Here is a 15829-nt window from a genome sequence, read left to right as displayed (position 1 = left end):
CTCATTTCATATTTTACCAAATTGCTCAATAGTTTCACTCAGAACACCTATTACAGTTAGCACCATTGGAAGCGCCTTGAAAAGTACTCTAGAAATGCATTAGAAAGTATGGGATAATTATCACCATTTATATAGTCGAATCTAGCAAATAGATAGATTTGGAGTCAAATTTGATCAGATTTGGCCAATCTCAAGCAGAAGCATATTCGGCATTTTAATTGATTTAGCTGATGACAAGAATGATGAGATGCCCTTCATATTGTAAAGGCAATCGATGTTTTAACAGCTTATAATAAGACGAGGATTACGAGCTGAAGGCACCATACTTTAGTTTTGCTATGCTCTTTAGCTTGCTACATATTTATTTATATGTAATTTAATCATGGCAAGCTACGAGTTTAAATGCGATCCCAAATGTCAAGCCTAATGTGAAATGCGAATTTCTTGGGCAAACTACAGACATATCACTTATGAAATGTAATAATTTGACCTCTACCAGTGATGCTGCTTTTGTGCAGTGATTTATGCATTTTAACCAAAACAGAGAAGGCAGACAGTTTCATGTGCTATGCTAAATTGACCTTGGGTAAACACAAGAGGCAATAAACCTAGCCAATCAATCCAATTTGCATTATATGATTTGCGATGAAATAGTCACCGAAACGTGGCTTATAAACGCGCGAACAAAATTTTTTTCACATTTTCATTTCATTCCTCTTTTTTTTTTTTTTTTCAATTTCCAATCTCTTCTTGGATCCATACGTGTCTTGAACTCCATCTGCTAGAACTATTTTCCGAAAACTGACGGTACTTTTTTTTTTTATTTTATTTTTTTTATTTTAACCGTAATGGACCATCAGAAACCCAAGGCACTCATTTGGGCTAACATTTGCCATCTCATTTTATAGCTCTCCATCGTATAAACACAACAATACATTTCAAAATGCTCTCTGCCAAGACTGGTGTTTACTCGAGGTAAATATCATTTATACATTTCAAGTGGAAAAGGATCAGTGCAAAAAAGGGGGTGAGATTGGATTGAAAAAAAAAAAAAAAAAAAAAAAAAAAAAAAAAAAAAAAAGGAAAATGGCTCAGAGCCCATGAGAAAAGGCGCGTAGCAATATCAGCTTGCCGTTTTTCTTGCAATTGGGTTGGATGTGTTCTTTCTGAGTTACAGACACGCGTTCTTACTAAATAGAGAGGGAGAGATGTAGCACAAGGATTTCCATTTTGCTAACCTAGTCTCTTTTTCTTTTTTCTTTATTTTTTGAACCATGTTCTATAGTAAACAACAACAAAATACTTTGCCTTCACCACCTACTCATCAACACACTATGACAACAGAACAACAAAAATACTGCACAGCCATCATCCGGAATCTAAAGCGACACAGAGATGCCGCACCTTTTTTGAAACCAGTAGACTATATAAAACTCAATGTACCAGATTATCCAACCATCATTACGCAGCCCATGGATCTTCAGTTGGTAGAAAAGAAGCTGGCTGACTCAGAGTATACAACCGTTGACGATTTCATCTCTGATGTGAGGTTGATCTTCCACAATTGCCTCAAGTACAACGGTCCTGAGGCAATGATCTCTGTTTTGTGTCAAAATGTAGAATCTGCCTTTGAGAAGAGTTTACGACAAATGCCACCATCAAGCGCACCTAACACACCCAAGTTATCTACACCTAAATCATCACCACCTGTCAAGAAGGAACCATCGCCTCCTCTTAGCCAACACAACTCACCTCCCCCTCCACCTCTTGCTAGCAAAGTATCAGAAGAGTCAACCAGACCTAAACGAGAAATCCATTGCCCATCAAAAGATTATCCAGAAACGTTTACAACACAGAAAAAGCTTAGCAACAATTCACCCATGAAATACTGTCTTCAGACCTTGAAAGAGTTGAAAAAGGTCAAGTATCGACAAATTGCTTATCCATTTCTTGAACCTGTCGATCCCGTTGCAATGAATTTGCCAGACTACACCACGATTGTTAAGCATCCCATGGATTTATCGACTATCGAGAAGAAATTAATGAACGATGAATACGACGATCCAGAAGGATTTGAAAGCGACATGACACTCATGTTCAACAACTGCTATCTCTATAATCCACCCTCTTTGCCCATCTACACCATGGCCAAAGATCTTGAGAAGGTATTCAGAGATAAATGGACACAAAAACCAGCAGAGCATCGAAAGGTAGCTCAAAAGAGACCCTCACAACCGCAACCATCCGGATCACAAAAGAGACACTCTGTGGATGTGGATCATGACCGCGAGGAAGAAGAAGAAGAAGAAGAGATGGATAACAGTGATGATAAAATTGCGGAATTGGAGCGCACCATCAAGAACATTGCAGAGCAAATCAAATCCATCAAATCTTCAAAGAAGGGATCTTCATCCAGCACAACAACACCAGCACCAAAGCGTCGTGGCCGTGGACCTAACAAGAACCCCACAAAGAAGAGAAGAGCCGAAGAAGCTGCTGCTGCTGCCAGACATGCTGATTCCGGTGATGAATACGAAGTATTTACATTCGAGGACAAGAAGAGATTAAGTGAGCAAATCAACGAGTTGACAGGTGATGCCTTGAATACAGTAGTTGAAATAATCCAGACTTCCATGCCTCATCTCGGCGATGTAAGTAGCATGAAATTAGTTTGATTTATTATTGATTGACTCAACATTCTTGACATGTAGGATGACCAAGGAGAGATTGTACTTGATATTGATGCTCTGAACAAGGACACTCTACGCAAATTGAGAGATTTCGTCTCACCAAAGCCTACAATCAAAACCAAAAAGCGCAAATCAAATTATTCTGCCAAGGAAAGACGAATCCAAGAACTCGAAAAGACATTGGAAAAGTTTAATCAGGTAGATCCCAATTACAGTAAGTATCTTTGATATGGGTATGGATGAGATATCAGTAGGCTGATATATTGCGATTAGATTCATCTTCTAGTGAGAGTGATTCTGGCGATGATGATGGCGGTAGTTCCTCTGACTCTTCAAGCTCTGATTCTGACTAAACTTAACATCCACTACATGCACTTTCTAAATATTTGTTGGATCTAGCTGTTTGCCTCCCTCTCTGACGACTCCTCTACTCTGACCCCTTCTTTTCTTTTCTTTTCTTTTTTTTTTTGCAAATGAAAACCAGAAGAAAAAAAAGCCTACTTGTAACATAATATCATTTTAACCCGTTTCAAAGGATATATAGTATATTTCTCACCATCACATTTAAATCGTTCTCTTTCACTTCTATAAGATACAAATACATTAATTACACTCTTTTTTTTTTTTCCTATTTCTCATATCTATATAAATAAACTTCATAATCCAAGTAAACAGTATATTCGCAAATTGATTGAATTTATTGCGTAAGGAGAACGCCTTTTCAACCAAGGGGATCGTTTTCTCTTCAAGCTCCCTTCGCAGGTACCACTATGTATCAGGTATGAGCACACACAGTAAATCGTGTATAATGAAATACATCTGACTCGACATATTTCCCTTTCCCTTTCCCTCTCCCCCTTCCCTTCTCTCTCCCCCCTTAAGCCCACTTCTCTGTACATATTATTTTGTTTTTCTTGCTGAAATTATCATTGTTGGTTTTTCTTCTCTTCTGCATATATAAAAAAAAATCATGAAATTTTCATTAGAATCAGAACACACAACACTTAAATACAAACTGCTCAAGTATTTTAAAAAAAACAGTAGCCATCAACGTCAATCGTACACACAAGATTCTCGAATAGACGAAGGTTTTCACCAGCAGAAAACCAACAATACATCATGTCCATCATTGATTACTACATCCACCGACTTGTCAGCGACACTGTCCTCATCATCAACCACAGATCAGATACAGAAAATAGGTAGGACAAGGAATTTTTGCATGAAAAATAAGACCATTAATCTTCCACTACTACAAAACCCAGATTTTTTACAAGAATTGCCTGTAGAATTAGCTTACTTGATTCTATCACATTGCGATGAACGAGCTGTATTCGAGTCAACACTTGTATCAAAACGGTGGTACCTGTTATGTAAAGACAATCATCTATGGCTTCAACTGTATCAGCAGCATCATGGCGTTGTATATCCCTCACCGTCCACCATTGTTGTCGATTACAAGCATTTATACGAAAGAAAAACACAGTTACTCAGTAGATGGAAGCATGGCCATCAGCAAATGCAGACCATCATGGGCCATTCAGATAGTATCTACTGTGTGCAGTTTGATACCAACAAGATTATTACAGGCAGTAGAGACCGTACCATCAAATTCTGGAACATTGCCAGCCAACATTGCTACAAAACATTGAAGGGGCACCAGGCCTCTGTGCTCTGTTTACAATACGATGATTTTATTTTAGTATCAGGGTCCTCTGATCACACATTACTGGTGTGGTCCATGAAGACCTATCAGTCAATTCATTGTTTAAGGGGCCATCATTCAGGCGTGTTGGATGTATGCTTTGACGAGCGTACCATTGCTAGCTGCTCAAAAGATGCTACTATTCGGATATGGAGTCGGTCTTCAGGTCAATTACTACAAACACTCATAGGCCATCGTGGTCCAGTCAATGCAATCCAATTTAAAAATAACCGGTTGGTCTCGGCCTCAGGGGATACTGTCATCAAGTTATGGGATGTGGAAACTGGACAATGTCTGCGTGATTTTGTAGGCCATGCTCACGGTTTGGCTTGCATACGATTTGACGGTAAACGGGTTGTCAGCGGAAGTAATGACAACAAGATCAAAGTGTGGAATGCAGGTAAATTCGGAGTGAATGAATACATCTCCAAAATACACTATTGACATGGTATACTGCACAGATACTGGGGAATGTGTGCTGACATGCGAAGGACATACTGGCCTTGTAAGGTCACTTCATTTTGACAAGGACAAGATTGTCAGTGGAAGCTATGATCAGAGCATTCGCGTGTGGGATATTCACACTGGAGAATGTTTACATACATTCGCTCGATGTCATACCAGTTGGGTGTTTGATGTCATGTTTGACGAAACCAAAATTATTAGGTAAGAAGAGTAATTGCACACAAAGTTTAATTTCCAAGTTGTTGACTCTTTAGTGTTAGTACGAGTCAAGATCAAAAGATACTCATCATGGACTTTGCTTATAATATTGACACTAAAAATTTAATAAAATCTTGACCGTAGCTGATCTTGTGTCACGCACACAAAGTATACCATAAAGACAATTGCTTGATCTGTAAAGAATGCCATCATGTGCTTGTATGAGATGTCGGGAGGAGTCTCTAGAAAATGGCCTTGAATTTCTCTCTATGAAAACAGGCTTTGTTAACTTGAAAAATCATAGCGCAACTTACTCGAGAGGCATCCATGCCATTCAACACACACCGTTACCAAAGGTTGTGATTCACGTGATGATGGAAGCATCTACCATGTAAACCATTGCATCCCCTTTTTTTCTCTCTCTCTATTTGCGGTGAAAGCAATAAAATAAAGCAGGAGTCTCTTCTAATTGCTTTTTGAAGAAACATATCTCTCTTTTGTCATCTTTATTTCACGATGGAGAAAATCAAGAAACTGTTCAACAGCTCGCATAGCCAGCATCGTCATCACAAGAGCAAATCAGATCAAACTGTAATTGTACCACAGGCAACAAAAAGAAAGCGGTTCTCTCTAGTTCTACTGAAATCTGCCATTGATCCCAATCACAAGCAATCATCGCAGCAACAAGAAAAAAAGAATCGGCCTACCAGCAAGCACACTTCAAAATCTACATCATTTTTACAATTGCAGTCATTTAGAAATAACAATGGCGCTTTTAAAAAGAGTCGATCCATGTTTGGTCAGCTCGCATCATTCAACAAACCTCTTGGTAATGTGGAAACAGAAGCAGCAGCTGCAACAACAAACAGAAGCAGTCTTATCGCAGAGAGTGTATTCCAAGACTATTTCAATCATGCACCAGAAAGCGATGTATTACATACAGCGGCAGTCTCTATTTCTTCTGCATACAATACCATCAACAACGATAATATTAAGCTATTTTTAATCAATGGTGGCAACATCAATATGCACCAAAATAGTCATTTGCAACTTGGAATACAATTTTATGAAAAAGGAGAACTTGAAAATGCAACTCATTATTGGCGGTTAGCGACAGAAGAAAATGAAATAATGGCCATCTTCTTTTACGGGTTAGCGCTGAGACATGGCTGGGTAAATGCTGTAAACAGTGCAGCAATGATATATAAATAGATACTTATGCTATATACACATTTAGGGATGTAGAAAGAGCCCTGCAATTGCATTGAGATACCTTCAAAAGACAACTAATGAATTTACTCCAAACGAACTACAAACGGCTCTATCTCGGCTAGTAGACGCTGCAAAAATAGAATCATTAGCTTGTTCTATATATGAATTGGGAGAGTTCTTTTGGCATGGTTGGGAGGTTCGTAATTGCTTTTCATTTACAGGGAGACGTCGAATTAATTTTTTCTCAGGTACCAAAAAGCGTTGCTATGGCAACTTGGTATTTTCAATTAGCTTCTGATATGGATAATCCTAATGCCATGAATGATCTGGCGTTTTGCTTTCGATATGGGCATGGTGTTACAAAAGACGATCAACAAGCTGCTAAATTGTATAGAAAAGCCGCTAAACATGGTCTTAGCTTGGAAAATAACTCATGGATTTGGGATTCTCAATACAATGATGGCGGTGATGATAAAAATGAATAATAAAATCAATTTACATACCAAAAAGGAGAAGCATCTTTCGTATATAAAATACTCTAGCTAAACTACTTGCTTTCTTTTCTTTCATTATTCCAAGCAACATGTTGCTGAACACTATAGTTGCATTGACAACAATCATCTCTATGGCTATGGCATCTTCTATTTTACCTACAAGATACAATATTTTTGATAGACTGTCAAATAATGGCATTGACGCGAATGACATTGGCTGTAAATGTATAATGACGGCTCCAACAAAACAGAATACAGATTCCACCATGTGCATGTGCTTTAATCGCAGCGATGGAACGACCAATGATACAAGTAAATGTCGATCATATACGGGTAAGTGATCATGTCGCAACGATAAAAGACCTATCCACTCAAGCTTGTACGGTAGACACTGTGTTTGGCTTCTGTACTGATGTAACAGACAATACCAAATTATGGCAAAAATGCATCAAGCATTACTGCCCAGGTACTGATTCCAATATGAAAACTCCTCCAAGGAGTAAACTTTATTTTTAAATATATAAATCTAAACCTTTGCTTGATATATTCTTAATTTCTTGTCTTCACCACCGCTAAGAATCTTGTTATCATCCCAAAAGACGCTCAAAACCTTGTCCTTTGTCTTTTCGTCTCCTTCGTTGTCAACAGTATACAAAGGCTCTCTACTACGGATATCCCAAACACGGACGGTGGAATCATATGAACCTGTACATAATGCGTATTCAGATGTTCTTGACCAAGAAACAGATGATACCCAAGCAGTATGTCCACGAAGACTCATCTTTACATTTGTGCCATCTAAACAAGGAAGTTTAGTTATGTGAATCAACACTTGCTCGTCAGACATGGTGTCGTACCTTCTGATCTGGGATCCCATAATCTAACTGTGTTATCCGAATGACCAGTAGCAAGTAATTTAGAATGCTTAGAGTAATCGACATCAAGAACGACCTTTTCGCAGTTCTTTGTAGTCAAGTTCACTTGTTGTTCAACATCCCAAGAACGAATAGAGTGATCCCAGCCACCGGTATATACAATATTAGCATCTGCTCCATCAAAATCAACAGCATTGACGCCGCCCACATGTCCCTCCAAAGACACGGCCTTTGTCTTGATCTTTCTGTCTGATTTCTCGCTATTCTTCTTTCTCTTTTTGTGTGAAACTTCTTCAGTTGGCTCATCTTCAGTGGGTTCTTGAGTAGACCAGATCTTGATCAAGCCATCAGCAGAGGCACTAGCAACATGCTTGCCGGTATAATCCACTGCGACTGATTCAACGGGCCCCTTGTGTCCTTTGCACTCATACATGATGCGATGTGAATCCTCTCCTTCAGTGTATTCCCAGCCCAAAACAGTATGATCAAGAGAGCCTGAGAAGAGTGTGTTGTTTTGTCCAAATGCGACACTCTTGACAGCGTCGCTATGACCGATCAAGGTGCTGATACATTCGCCGGTGGTGTTCCATAATCTGACCATATTGTCGTATGAACCTGTAGCGAATAATCCATTGAAGCCTTTGACTGAACTGACCCAATCGTCGTGTTGATAGGCAGTGAGAGGGATGGGAGGGAGCATTGATTCAACATATTCGATAGTGACGAGATTTTCCTACATTTGACAGGTCAGATCTTGATGAACTTTACATTAAATCAAAATACACATACAGTAGAGAGTTGAGCAGCATTCAAGTACTCGACAATGCTGGTCCTAAGTAATTGGCCATCGATCAGAAAATCAAAGGGAATAGGTTTATCTGCAGGAGCATAAGTATCTCTCTAAACTTCCATATATGCTTTAAAAAAATTTACCATTGTTTAATAGACTGTTGACAATCTCAGAGAGACCCTCCTTCTTGATGTTGGAAGGCAGCAAGATGGCAGCATCATTGACTGCATACTCTGGTTGTTGAGTGGTGAAGCGAACTTGAACTTGCTCTTGTTCAGAAGACATTGTTATATAATGAAAGAGAGGAAAACACTAAAACCCTTTTTTTTTTTTTCCTGTTTTTTTGGCTGAAATGGATTTTGGATGGCCATTTCTTGTGGCTTGTTGAGAGACATTCCATAAAGGCTGAAGCTTGTCACCTCGTTGTGCACTGTAGCTTCCACTCTTTAATACCAAAATGCAAACTGATGAACTACACTTGAAAGCCATTGACAAATCTCTATGGAGAAATCCAATAGACATGCTACAAGAAGTTCAACGCTTACAAGCAGAGAAAGAAATAGAACAGCAGAAGATCCTGGAAGCCACACAGAAAGAAATTGAAGGTAATTGAGAGAGTGTTATCAAAGGAGAGAGAGAGAGAGAGAGAGAGAGAGAGAGAGAGAGAGAGAGAGAGAGAGAGAGAGAAAAGAGACCAAGACGCTGATGATAGACCCAGAATTACAAAAGGAAGCAGATGCTCTTGCGATTGAAGAAGCCAAAGTACGTCGCGAATACGAAGCTGCCCTACAAGAAAACGCATTGAGAGAACAAGCGCTTCAAGAACAAGATGCATTAGAGCAGATAGAGTTGGCCAAAATGGCGAAAATGCAGGCAGAGATCGATGCGATGGAAGAAGAGCTTCGAGAATTAGAGTCCAATGATCCATCTAAGGCGAGCATCACCACAGATGAGTATGTACTGGCTGTATGACTACTAGTGATTTGAGTGATCTAACCCTGCTGTGTCTGTATGTAGACTTCGATTAGGTCTGTATACTGGTTTAGGCGTAAAAGCCGACATCCGCAATGACAAGCCTGTGGGAGTTGTGCTCAGTAAGTTGTGTTGGACCTGCTCATTGTGAGGGCATGAATTACTCACTCGAGTGTATATAGCATCAGCGAACCGACAAGACCTCCGTGTGATGAGATTGGATCAGTACGATGCAGATTATCTCTCAAATCAAATTTGGGAATTTATATCTTGACTTGATCAGACATTTACCTTGCTATATACCATTTTCTAATTACATGAAATTCTTTGTAAACTTTGTATGAAACTTCCCTTTTATTTTACGCCAGCTCGTTGCAAACACACACAAGTAAATGACACTACGAGAGAGAGATAGAATCGGCATTGGGTGTGTATGTACTTTAAGACGATTTATTGGATGTGGTGACGTCTGGGTGCTCTTGATGTGATTTGCCAGTGGGTGGGGGGAGCAGTAGAGTTCAGTAAGCATATCTGTGTTGCTGCTGGTGGTGTGATTTTGTGAGTGTAAAACACACATTAAATATTTCTTTTTTTTTTTTTTTCCTTTCCTACTCTCTTTTTTCCAATTTAATCATAACACCATGAGTAATAATACCAATAGTAACAACAGCAATAACAGCAACCGAATCCGAATTGGACAATACAACATCATCAGCACCATTGGCACAGGTTCTTTTGGCAAAGTCAAATGTAAAATGTAGTATGAATTCCAATCACCATCACATACTAACATTGTATGCTTTGTAGTGGCAGTACACGCTATCACAGGACAAAAGGTAGCGCTTAAGATAATTAACCGAAAGAAGATTGCCAGCATGGATATGGGGGGTCGAGTAAAACGTGAAATTCAGTATCTCAAGCTGCTTCGTCATCCACATATCATCAAACTGTGAGTGCGTCTTTATGTTTTGGCATACGAGCGATGAATACTCATAATGTGCTGCAGCTACGAAGTGATTACTACGCCGACAGATATCATCATGGTCATTGAATACGCTGGCAGAGAGCTGTTCAACTATATTGTCGAGAAAGGAAGAGTAAGGGACAGCCGTTATCAAATACTGCTTGGAGATCAATTCACCTCTTTTATTAGATGACTGAAGAAGATGCTCGACGATTTTTCCAGCAGATTATCTGTGCAGTGGAATACTGCCATAGACACAAGATTGTTCACAGGTAGGACTTTATTGGAATGTGGGTGGCATCACAGCTGCTAACATGAATTTTGACAGAGATTTGAAACCAGAAAAGTAAAATGGGAATGGATGTGTTTTAGCATATGAACATGATGTGTAATGTTTGCTTTTAGTTTATTATTAGATGCAAACAACAATGTGAAAATTGCTGATTTTGGCTTATCAAATATTATGACAGACGGCGATTTCCTCAAGACAAGTTGTGGTAGTCCAAATTATGCTGCTGTAAGTCAATTCACACATGCCACTTGCATAGCACTAACCTTGAGATAGCCTGAGGTCATTTCTGGAAAGTAAGCAATCAGGCACGCCTCGCTCGTCGTTCACTCATCAGATTACTTACACTCGGCTGAATAGATTGTACGCAGGACCTGAAGTCGATGTTTGGAGTTGCGGTGTCATCTTATACGTCATGTTATGCGGTAGATTGCCTTTCGACGATGAATACATACCCACATTATTTAAAAAGATCAACGGTGGCATTTACACCATGCCGTCCTATCTCAGCTCAGAAACGAAGGCCTTGTTGGCATCCATGCTTGTTGTTGATCCATTGAAGCGTATCACAATTCAGGAAATTCGGTAAGTTTCAGCATGGTTTAAACAGTGAAACGGTGGCATTAAAGATGATGGATCTGCAGAAAAAACCCTTGGTTTAACAAAAACTTGCCTGCCTACCTCCGTCCCCTGCCCAACACAGAAGAGAGCGGTAATTTGTTGATTGATGATGATTTGGTGTTTGAATTATCAAAAAAGATGGGCTATTCCACTCAAGTCATTCAAAAAGCTCTCAGTGAACCTGACAACAATCAGTTCAAGGTGGCATACCAATTGGTAGTAGATCACAAGCGACTGCTCCAAGACTGTAAGTTGATCTGATGCAGGGAGACAGAAAGAAAGCATGCAACTCACATGGGAGATTTCATAGCCGAGAATAATCACATTCAAAGTTTTTTTGCTACTTCACCTCCACCTTGGAATACATCTTTAGAAGATAGATACAAGAAATCGAGAGAAGAAGATGGCCACTTGGATGCCGAGTCTTCGATTTCGGTTTTGAGTTCCAGTCTACCCAAATCAGAAGCTTATCACCAAGGTAAAGTACATGTCTGGTCTACTTCTATGGAAAGCTAAATGCCAGATGAATTAGCATCCCGGGAGAGATCGCATTCTAGTGCCTCCACTCGAGGTGGAGCGTTACCTATTGCACCTATTAGCGGCACACCACCACCAGGAGCGATGCAGCCAGCAGCCTCCATCAATACAGCATCTACTACAACCAGCCGAGTCTCACAACCTCGTCAATTACCAATCAATGCGCCATCACACACCAAGAAGCCTCACAAGTCAAGATCAAGGTGGCATTTCGGTATTCGTAGTAAATGTCCTGCTTGGGAAGTGATGCTTGAGATCTATCGATCATTACAGAACGTTGGCATGGTAACTATTTGCAAGGGACTTACTCGGATGATAAGCTGACGTGATGTGATATAGGAATGGCGAACCCTGGATCCCTATCATCTACGATGCCGTTACAAGTACGAGAACCTGGGTTTGGTTGTGAAATTTGACCTTCAATTATACAAGCTGGAAAATAACAGCTATTTGGTCGATTTTAAAAACGCTGGCACACAAAGAACAGGCGATGCACCTCCACCACCATTAGCTACGAATGATGCAAATTACCCATTCAAGATACTGGAAGGTCAATTGGGACAAAAGATGGACATTGTTAATAACCAAGGAGACGTCGAGGATCCTTCACCTTACCTAGCAAGATGGCAAATCAGTGACGATCATAATGTAGAGCATGTCCAGAGTGTCTACCCCTTTCTTGATGTGTGTAGCAAATTGATTACAGACATTGTTTGAATAAAAAATGCTTGTGCTTCCATTGGCCATTTTAATGCTTACTAAACAATCGAGTTCAGCGGAGATGCGCTCTTTTGAGCGTGTGATGGGTATAATTCCATGTTGAGTCGATGAAAGGGTATAAATAAGTGATACCCCAATTCACTCAACTTCTCTTTAACCATTACCCTACATTACCCATAAAATGGCCACTACAACTGAGCAATCCAAAGTCTATGAAGCTTTCAAGAGATATCCATGGGAGACAGACAAGGTATTTCAAGAAGGGCTTGAAAGCATTTTGAGTCAATTTCCTGCACCTGCAAAGCAACAAGATGATGAGGCTGAATTACTGCAAGATGCTCGTCTTTTGCAAGCCAAGCATTTCTATTTTACTAGGTGAGACGGACACAAAATAGAGGCAATGTGCATGATGCATACTGACACATTGACTAGGTTCCAGCAAAAGTTTGATTTAGAGGAATACATGAAATACGAAGCGGACAAGTTAGACAGACAGGTCGATGAACAGCAAGAAGACTTGTTCAATCAAGTGCAAGATTATGATTATGACAACGATGTAGACTATACAAGGGGGTTACCTAATATCATCCATGGCTGGTTGGAGCAGCAATCAAAGACTGGATTATGGGATAAAGAGAGATTGGATTTGGAATTTTTGAAAGCCAAAGCATTCTACTATAATGCGTAAGTGTCCAGTAGCAAGACATGTGCTTAGTTTCAGCCTGACAATGTCCTGTAGTCGTGTCAAGAGCTTTGATCTGGCTGCTTTCTTCAATTGGAAGGCCAAGAAGGATGAAGCTGATGCACCTGTGTGTCCATTTGCAAATTTATGGCAAAACAAATCAAAAGGTAGGCAATCATTGGACAAGGTAGAATTGGATGCTGACAGATGGCATGTTTCAATAGCTGGACCTGTGGATCAAGTGAATGGCTCATCATTCGTTGTTGTTGACAAACCAAATGGCACAGGAGCAGAAACATTGACCTTATCGTCACCCAAGAGTCAAAATGTGTATTCAGTGGATCGTTTGAAAGAATATACATCAGCCTTGAAAAATGGCCAAAGCGACGACCATGTTACATCCTTCTTCATTACGGCAACCGTGGCTGATAGCAGCAATCCCTTTGAAACGGCAGAACGCATTGAAACCAAAGATACAAAGGTGCTCAGTTCTGGTTTAGCTTACAACGAAACAGCCCGACTCGTCTCTGGATCTGATTTTCGGCAAATATCTTTAGAAAATCTGGCTGCTAAATACTATGATCTTGTGCGCTACATTATCGGTCAACGCAAAGATCCAAAATTGGCTGTAACATTTTCAAATGGTCAAATTCCATTAAATGCGGTCTATCTAACACTGGGTCTTGGTTTCGTGCGTGTCATTACAGAACACACGCTGTTAAACTTCACATTGACGCCATCGCATGCCCCTATACCTCCTTTGGTGTTGCTCTCCATGGCTCGTAATCGCACCAATGCTAGTGGAAAAACGTTGCCCAGAGGTCTTGAATTGTACTTGGCTTTGGCTGCACCTGAATATGCTAGACTGAGAGGTCCAGAGATTTTGAGATTGGGGTTAGCTGATGTGTTTGTGCCTGAAGCTAAATTAAGCGATGCTTTTGAAACTGCAAAGAAGATGGCTGTGTGTCCTGCTCCTGATACAAATGCTGCTGTACAGTTGGCTTTGGCTATCAACCATACTTATGCTGGTCCAAATCGCTTACAGGTTTGGGAAGATGCCATTGAAAAGGTGTTTGGTGTAAGTACTTTACCTTTAAAAGATGTTTGGAATATGTGTTCATCTATTGCATTCAATTATAGGCTGCCGATTCTTTTGAAGATCTCCAGCATCGTTTGGAAAAAGCCGGCACCACTTGGAGCAAGACCATCTTGAAACACTGGAGCACGCTACCTCCTGTGCTTTTAAATGTAATTTATAAGGCTGTTGAAGACTGTAAACAAAAATCACCTTTTGATATCTTGGAACTGGAACAAAAGCTCAACGCTAAATGGCGCCAAAGCGAAGATTACAAGGAATGGTTAAGGTCAAAGCATGATTGGATTTCCGAGGAAGCAGAAGTTGCTGCTGCTGTGGATGCTTATTTCCAAGATCTCGAACTCCCTGCAATATCAGATGAGGCTGCTGTCTATGAAGCGCCACAGGAAACAGAAGAAGATGCTGCTCCTGCCGTATGTCCTGTCACTGGTCAAACGTCGTCTGCTACCGCTGTGTGTCCTGTCTCTTCTGTTCATGCTGCTCCCAAGACTGCTGTTTGTTCTGTTACTGGGCAACAGGCAGAGGCATACTCTGCTGGTAGTGAAGGGAAATGTCCTTTCAACAAATCAGAGGAGCAAATTGAGAAACCTACTGGTGGATGTCCGTTCTCAAAAGATCAGCAAAAGGAATTGATGAAGGGAGCAACTTGTCCTGTAACTGGTGCCATGGAATCACTTTCACTCCAATAAATAACTGCTCTCCCCCCCCCCCTTTTTACCCAATATTAACTCTTAATAGATGTAGAACTTTTTGAATCGTTAATGCTCCTTGAGCTAATGTACTATTCTTCTGCGATGCGCTATGTCTGTATCAGTAGAAAATATCCATACATGGGTAGGCAGCATACTTGCATTGCTTGTTACTACTCAAATCATATCATATCCTTTCAAAAATTTAATGACTTGAGTATCGCACAAGGTGAATAAACCACCAGCGAAGCCGGTATTGGGAAGGGGTTTTGGAGGAGGCGCTAAGCCTATCCACCAAGAACATAACGCATCTACTGTAATTCACCACGACAACTAAGCATCTAACCCAACATTTGACAATACAGTATTAATCTTACTGAGGGTTATACCCTAGCGAAACGAAGTTGCAAAACCATAATATTCAAGCAGCAAATGCGGTTTTTCATTTCCATTATTAATAAGCTTACCAGCAACATAACGCATCAAAATTTGCATAAATTAGCTTTACCACAATCAATATTATGCCTCCTATTTGAATTAAAAACTGCATACGCTACGGAACTATCCTTTCAGTAAATTACAGCTACCAAAGATATGATTCATGCCGTGTAAATAACAGCTATAAAGCAAAGCATAACCAAATTTGGCAGCTTTCAAAGTCGTCATGTCTTGACATGTAGACCTTTCTGAGCCACCGGAATGACATTGAACCATTGTATTCGAGTAATAGTAGCTTCCTGACACCTTTGCTCAGCTTTTTAAGGACCAAAAAAAAACATGGTCGAAAATCGATCAAAAGCCATGAGGTACCCCTCATACTTTTTATCAAA

At 40.1% G+C, this 15829-nt stretch overlaps 7 protein-coding genes across 7 annotated transcripts; 6 read left to right on the top strand and 1 right to left on the bottom strand.

Moving 5' to 3' along the window:
- Positions 1 to 1274: 1274 nt before the first annotated feature.
- ATC70_003319 (uncharacterized protein) lies at positions 1275 to 3043 on the top strand (the record flags this gene model as incomplete). Its single annotated transcript, XM_064822682.1, has 3 exons — positions 1275 to 2651; positions 2712 to 2904; positions 2964 to 3043. The coding sequence occupies 3 exons, from the start codon at positions 1275 to 1277 to the stop codon at positions 3041 to 3043; spliced, it is 1650 nt and encodes a 549-aa protein (XP_064679282.1).
- A 617-nt stretch (positions 3044 to 3660) lies between these two features.
- ATC70_003318 (uncharacterized protein) lies at positions 3661 to 5065 on the top strand (the record flags this gene model as incomplete). The annotated part of the gene is made up of 3 exons (XM_064822681.1): positions 3661 to 3892; positions 3956 to 4795; positions 4857 to 5065. 3 exons carry the CDS (start codon positions 3661 to 3663, stop codon positions 5063 to 5065), a joined length of 1281 nt encoding a protein of 426 aa, XP_064679281.1.
- A 509-nt stretch (positions 5066 to 5574) lies between these two features.
- ATC70_003317 (uncharacterized protein) lies at positions 5575 to 6755 on the top strand (the record flags this gene model as incomplete). Its single annotated transcript, XM_064822680.1, has 3 exons — positions 5575 to 6231; positions 6296 to 6466; positions 6519 to 6755. The coding sequence occupies 3 exons, from the start codon at positions 5575 to 5577 to the stop codon at positions 6753 to 6755; spliced, it is 1065 nt and encodes a 354-aa protein (XP_064679280.1).
- Positions 6756 to 7290: 535 nt separating this feature from the next.
- Positions 7291 to 8714, bottom strand: ERV25 (vesicle coat component; the record flags this gene model as incomplete). Its single annotated transcript, XM_064822679.1, has 4 exons — positions 7291 to 7562; positions 7622 to 8372; positions 8429 to 8517; positions 8573 to 8714. The coding sequence occupies 4 exons, from the start codon at positions 8712 to 8714 to the stop codon at positions 7291 to 7293; spliced, it is 1254 nt and encodes a 417-aa protein (XP_064679279.1).
- Positions 8715 to 8886: 172 nt separating this feature from the next.
- Positions 8887 to 9675, top strand: UBC12 (NEDD8-conjugating protein ubc12; the record flags this gene model as incomplete). The annotated part of the gene is made up of 4 exons (XM_064822678.1): positions 8887 to 9034; positions 9142 to 9382; positions 9447 to 9523; positions 9584 to 9675. 4 exons carry the CDS (start codon positions 8887 to 8889, stop codon positions 9673 to 9675), a joined length of 558 nt encoding a protein of 185 aa, XP_064679278.1.
- Positions 9676 to 10042: 367 nt separating this feature from the next.
- On the top strand, positions 10043 to 12529 carry UBP15_1 (ubiquitin-specific protease ubp15; the record flags this gene model as incomplete). Its single annotated transcript, XM_064822677.1, has 12 exons — positions 10043 to 10151; positions 10209 to 10350; positions 10408 to 10498; positions 10555 to 10637; positions 10694 to 10711; positions 10771 to 10882; positions 10931 to 10950; positions 11015 to 11239; positions 11299 to 11522; positions 11586 to 11753; positions 11808 to 12097; positions 12152 to 12529. The coding sequence occupies 12 exons, from the start codon at positions 10043 to 10045 to the stop codon at positions 12527 to 12529; spliced, it is 1860 nt and encodes a 619-aa protein (XP_064679277.1).
- Positions 12530 to 12713: 184 nt separating this feature from the next.
- Positions 12714 to 14999, top strand: ATC70_003313 (uncharacterized protein; the record flags this gene model as incomplete). The annotated part of the gene is made up of 5 exons (XM_064822676.1): positions 12714 to 12907; positions 12965 to 13216; positions 13272 to 13381; positions 13439 to 14292; positions 14355 to 14999. The coding sequence occupies 5 exons, from the start codon at positions 12714 to 12716 to the stop codon at positions 14997 to 14999; spliced, it is 2055 nt and encodes a 684-aa protein (XP_064679276.1).
- Positions 15000 to 15829: the final 830 nt, after the last annotated feature.

Source organism: Mucor velutinosus, assembly GCF_035048745.1.
Source record: "Mucor velutinosus strain NIH1002 chromosome Unknown tig00000165, whole genome shotgun sequence".
NCBI classification, from domain to species: Eukaryota; Fungi; Mucoromycota; class Mucoromycetes; order Mucorales; family Mucoraceae; genus Mucor; species Mucor velutinosus.
This window is presented reverse-complemented; position numbering and strand designations above follow the sequence as displayed.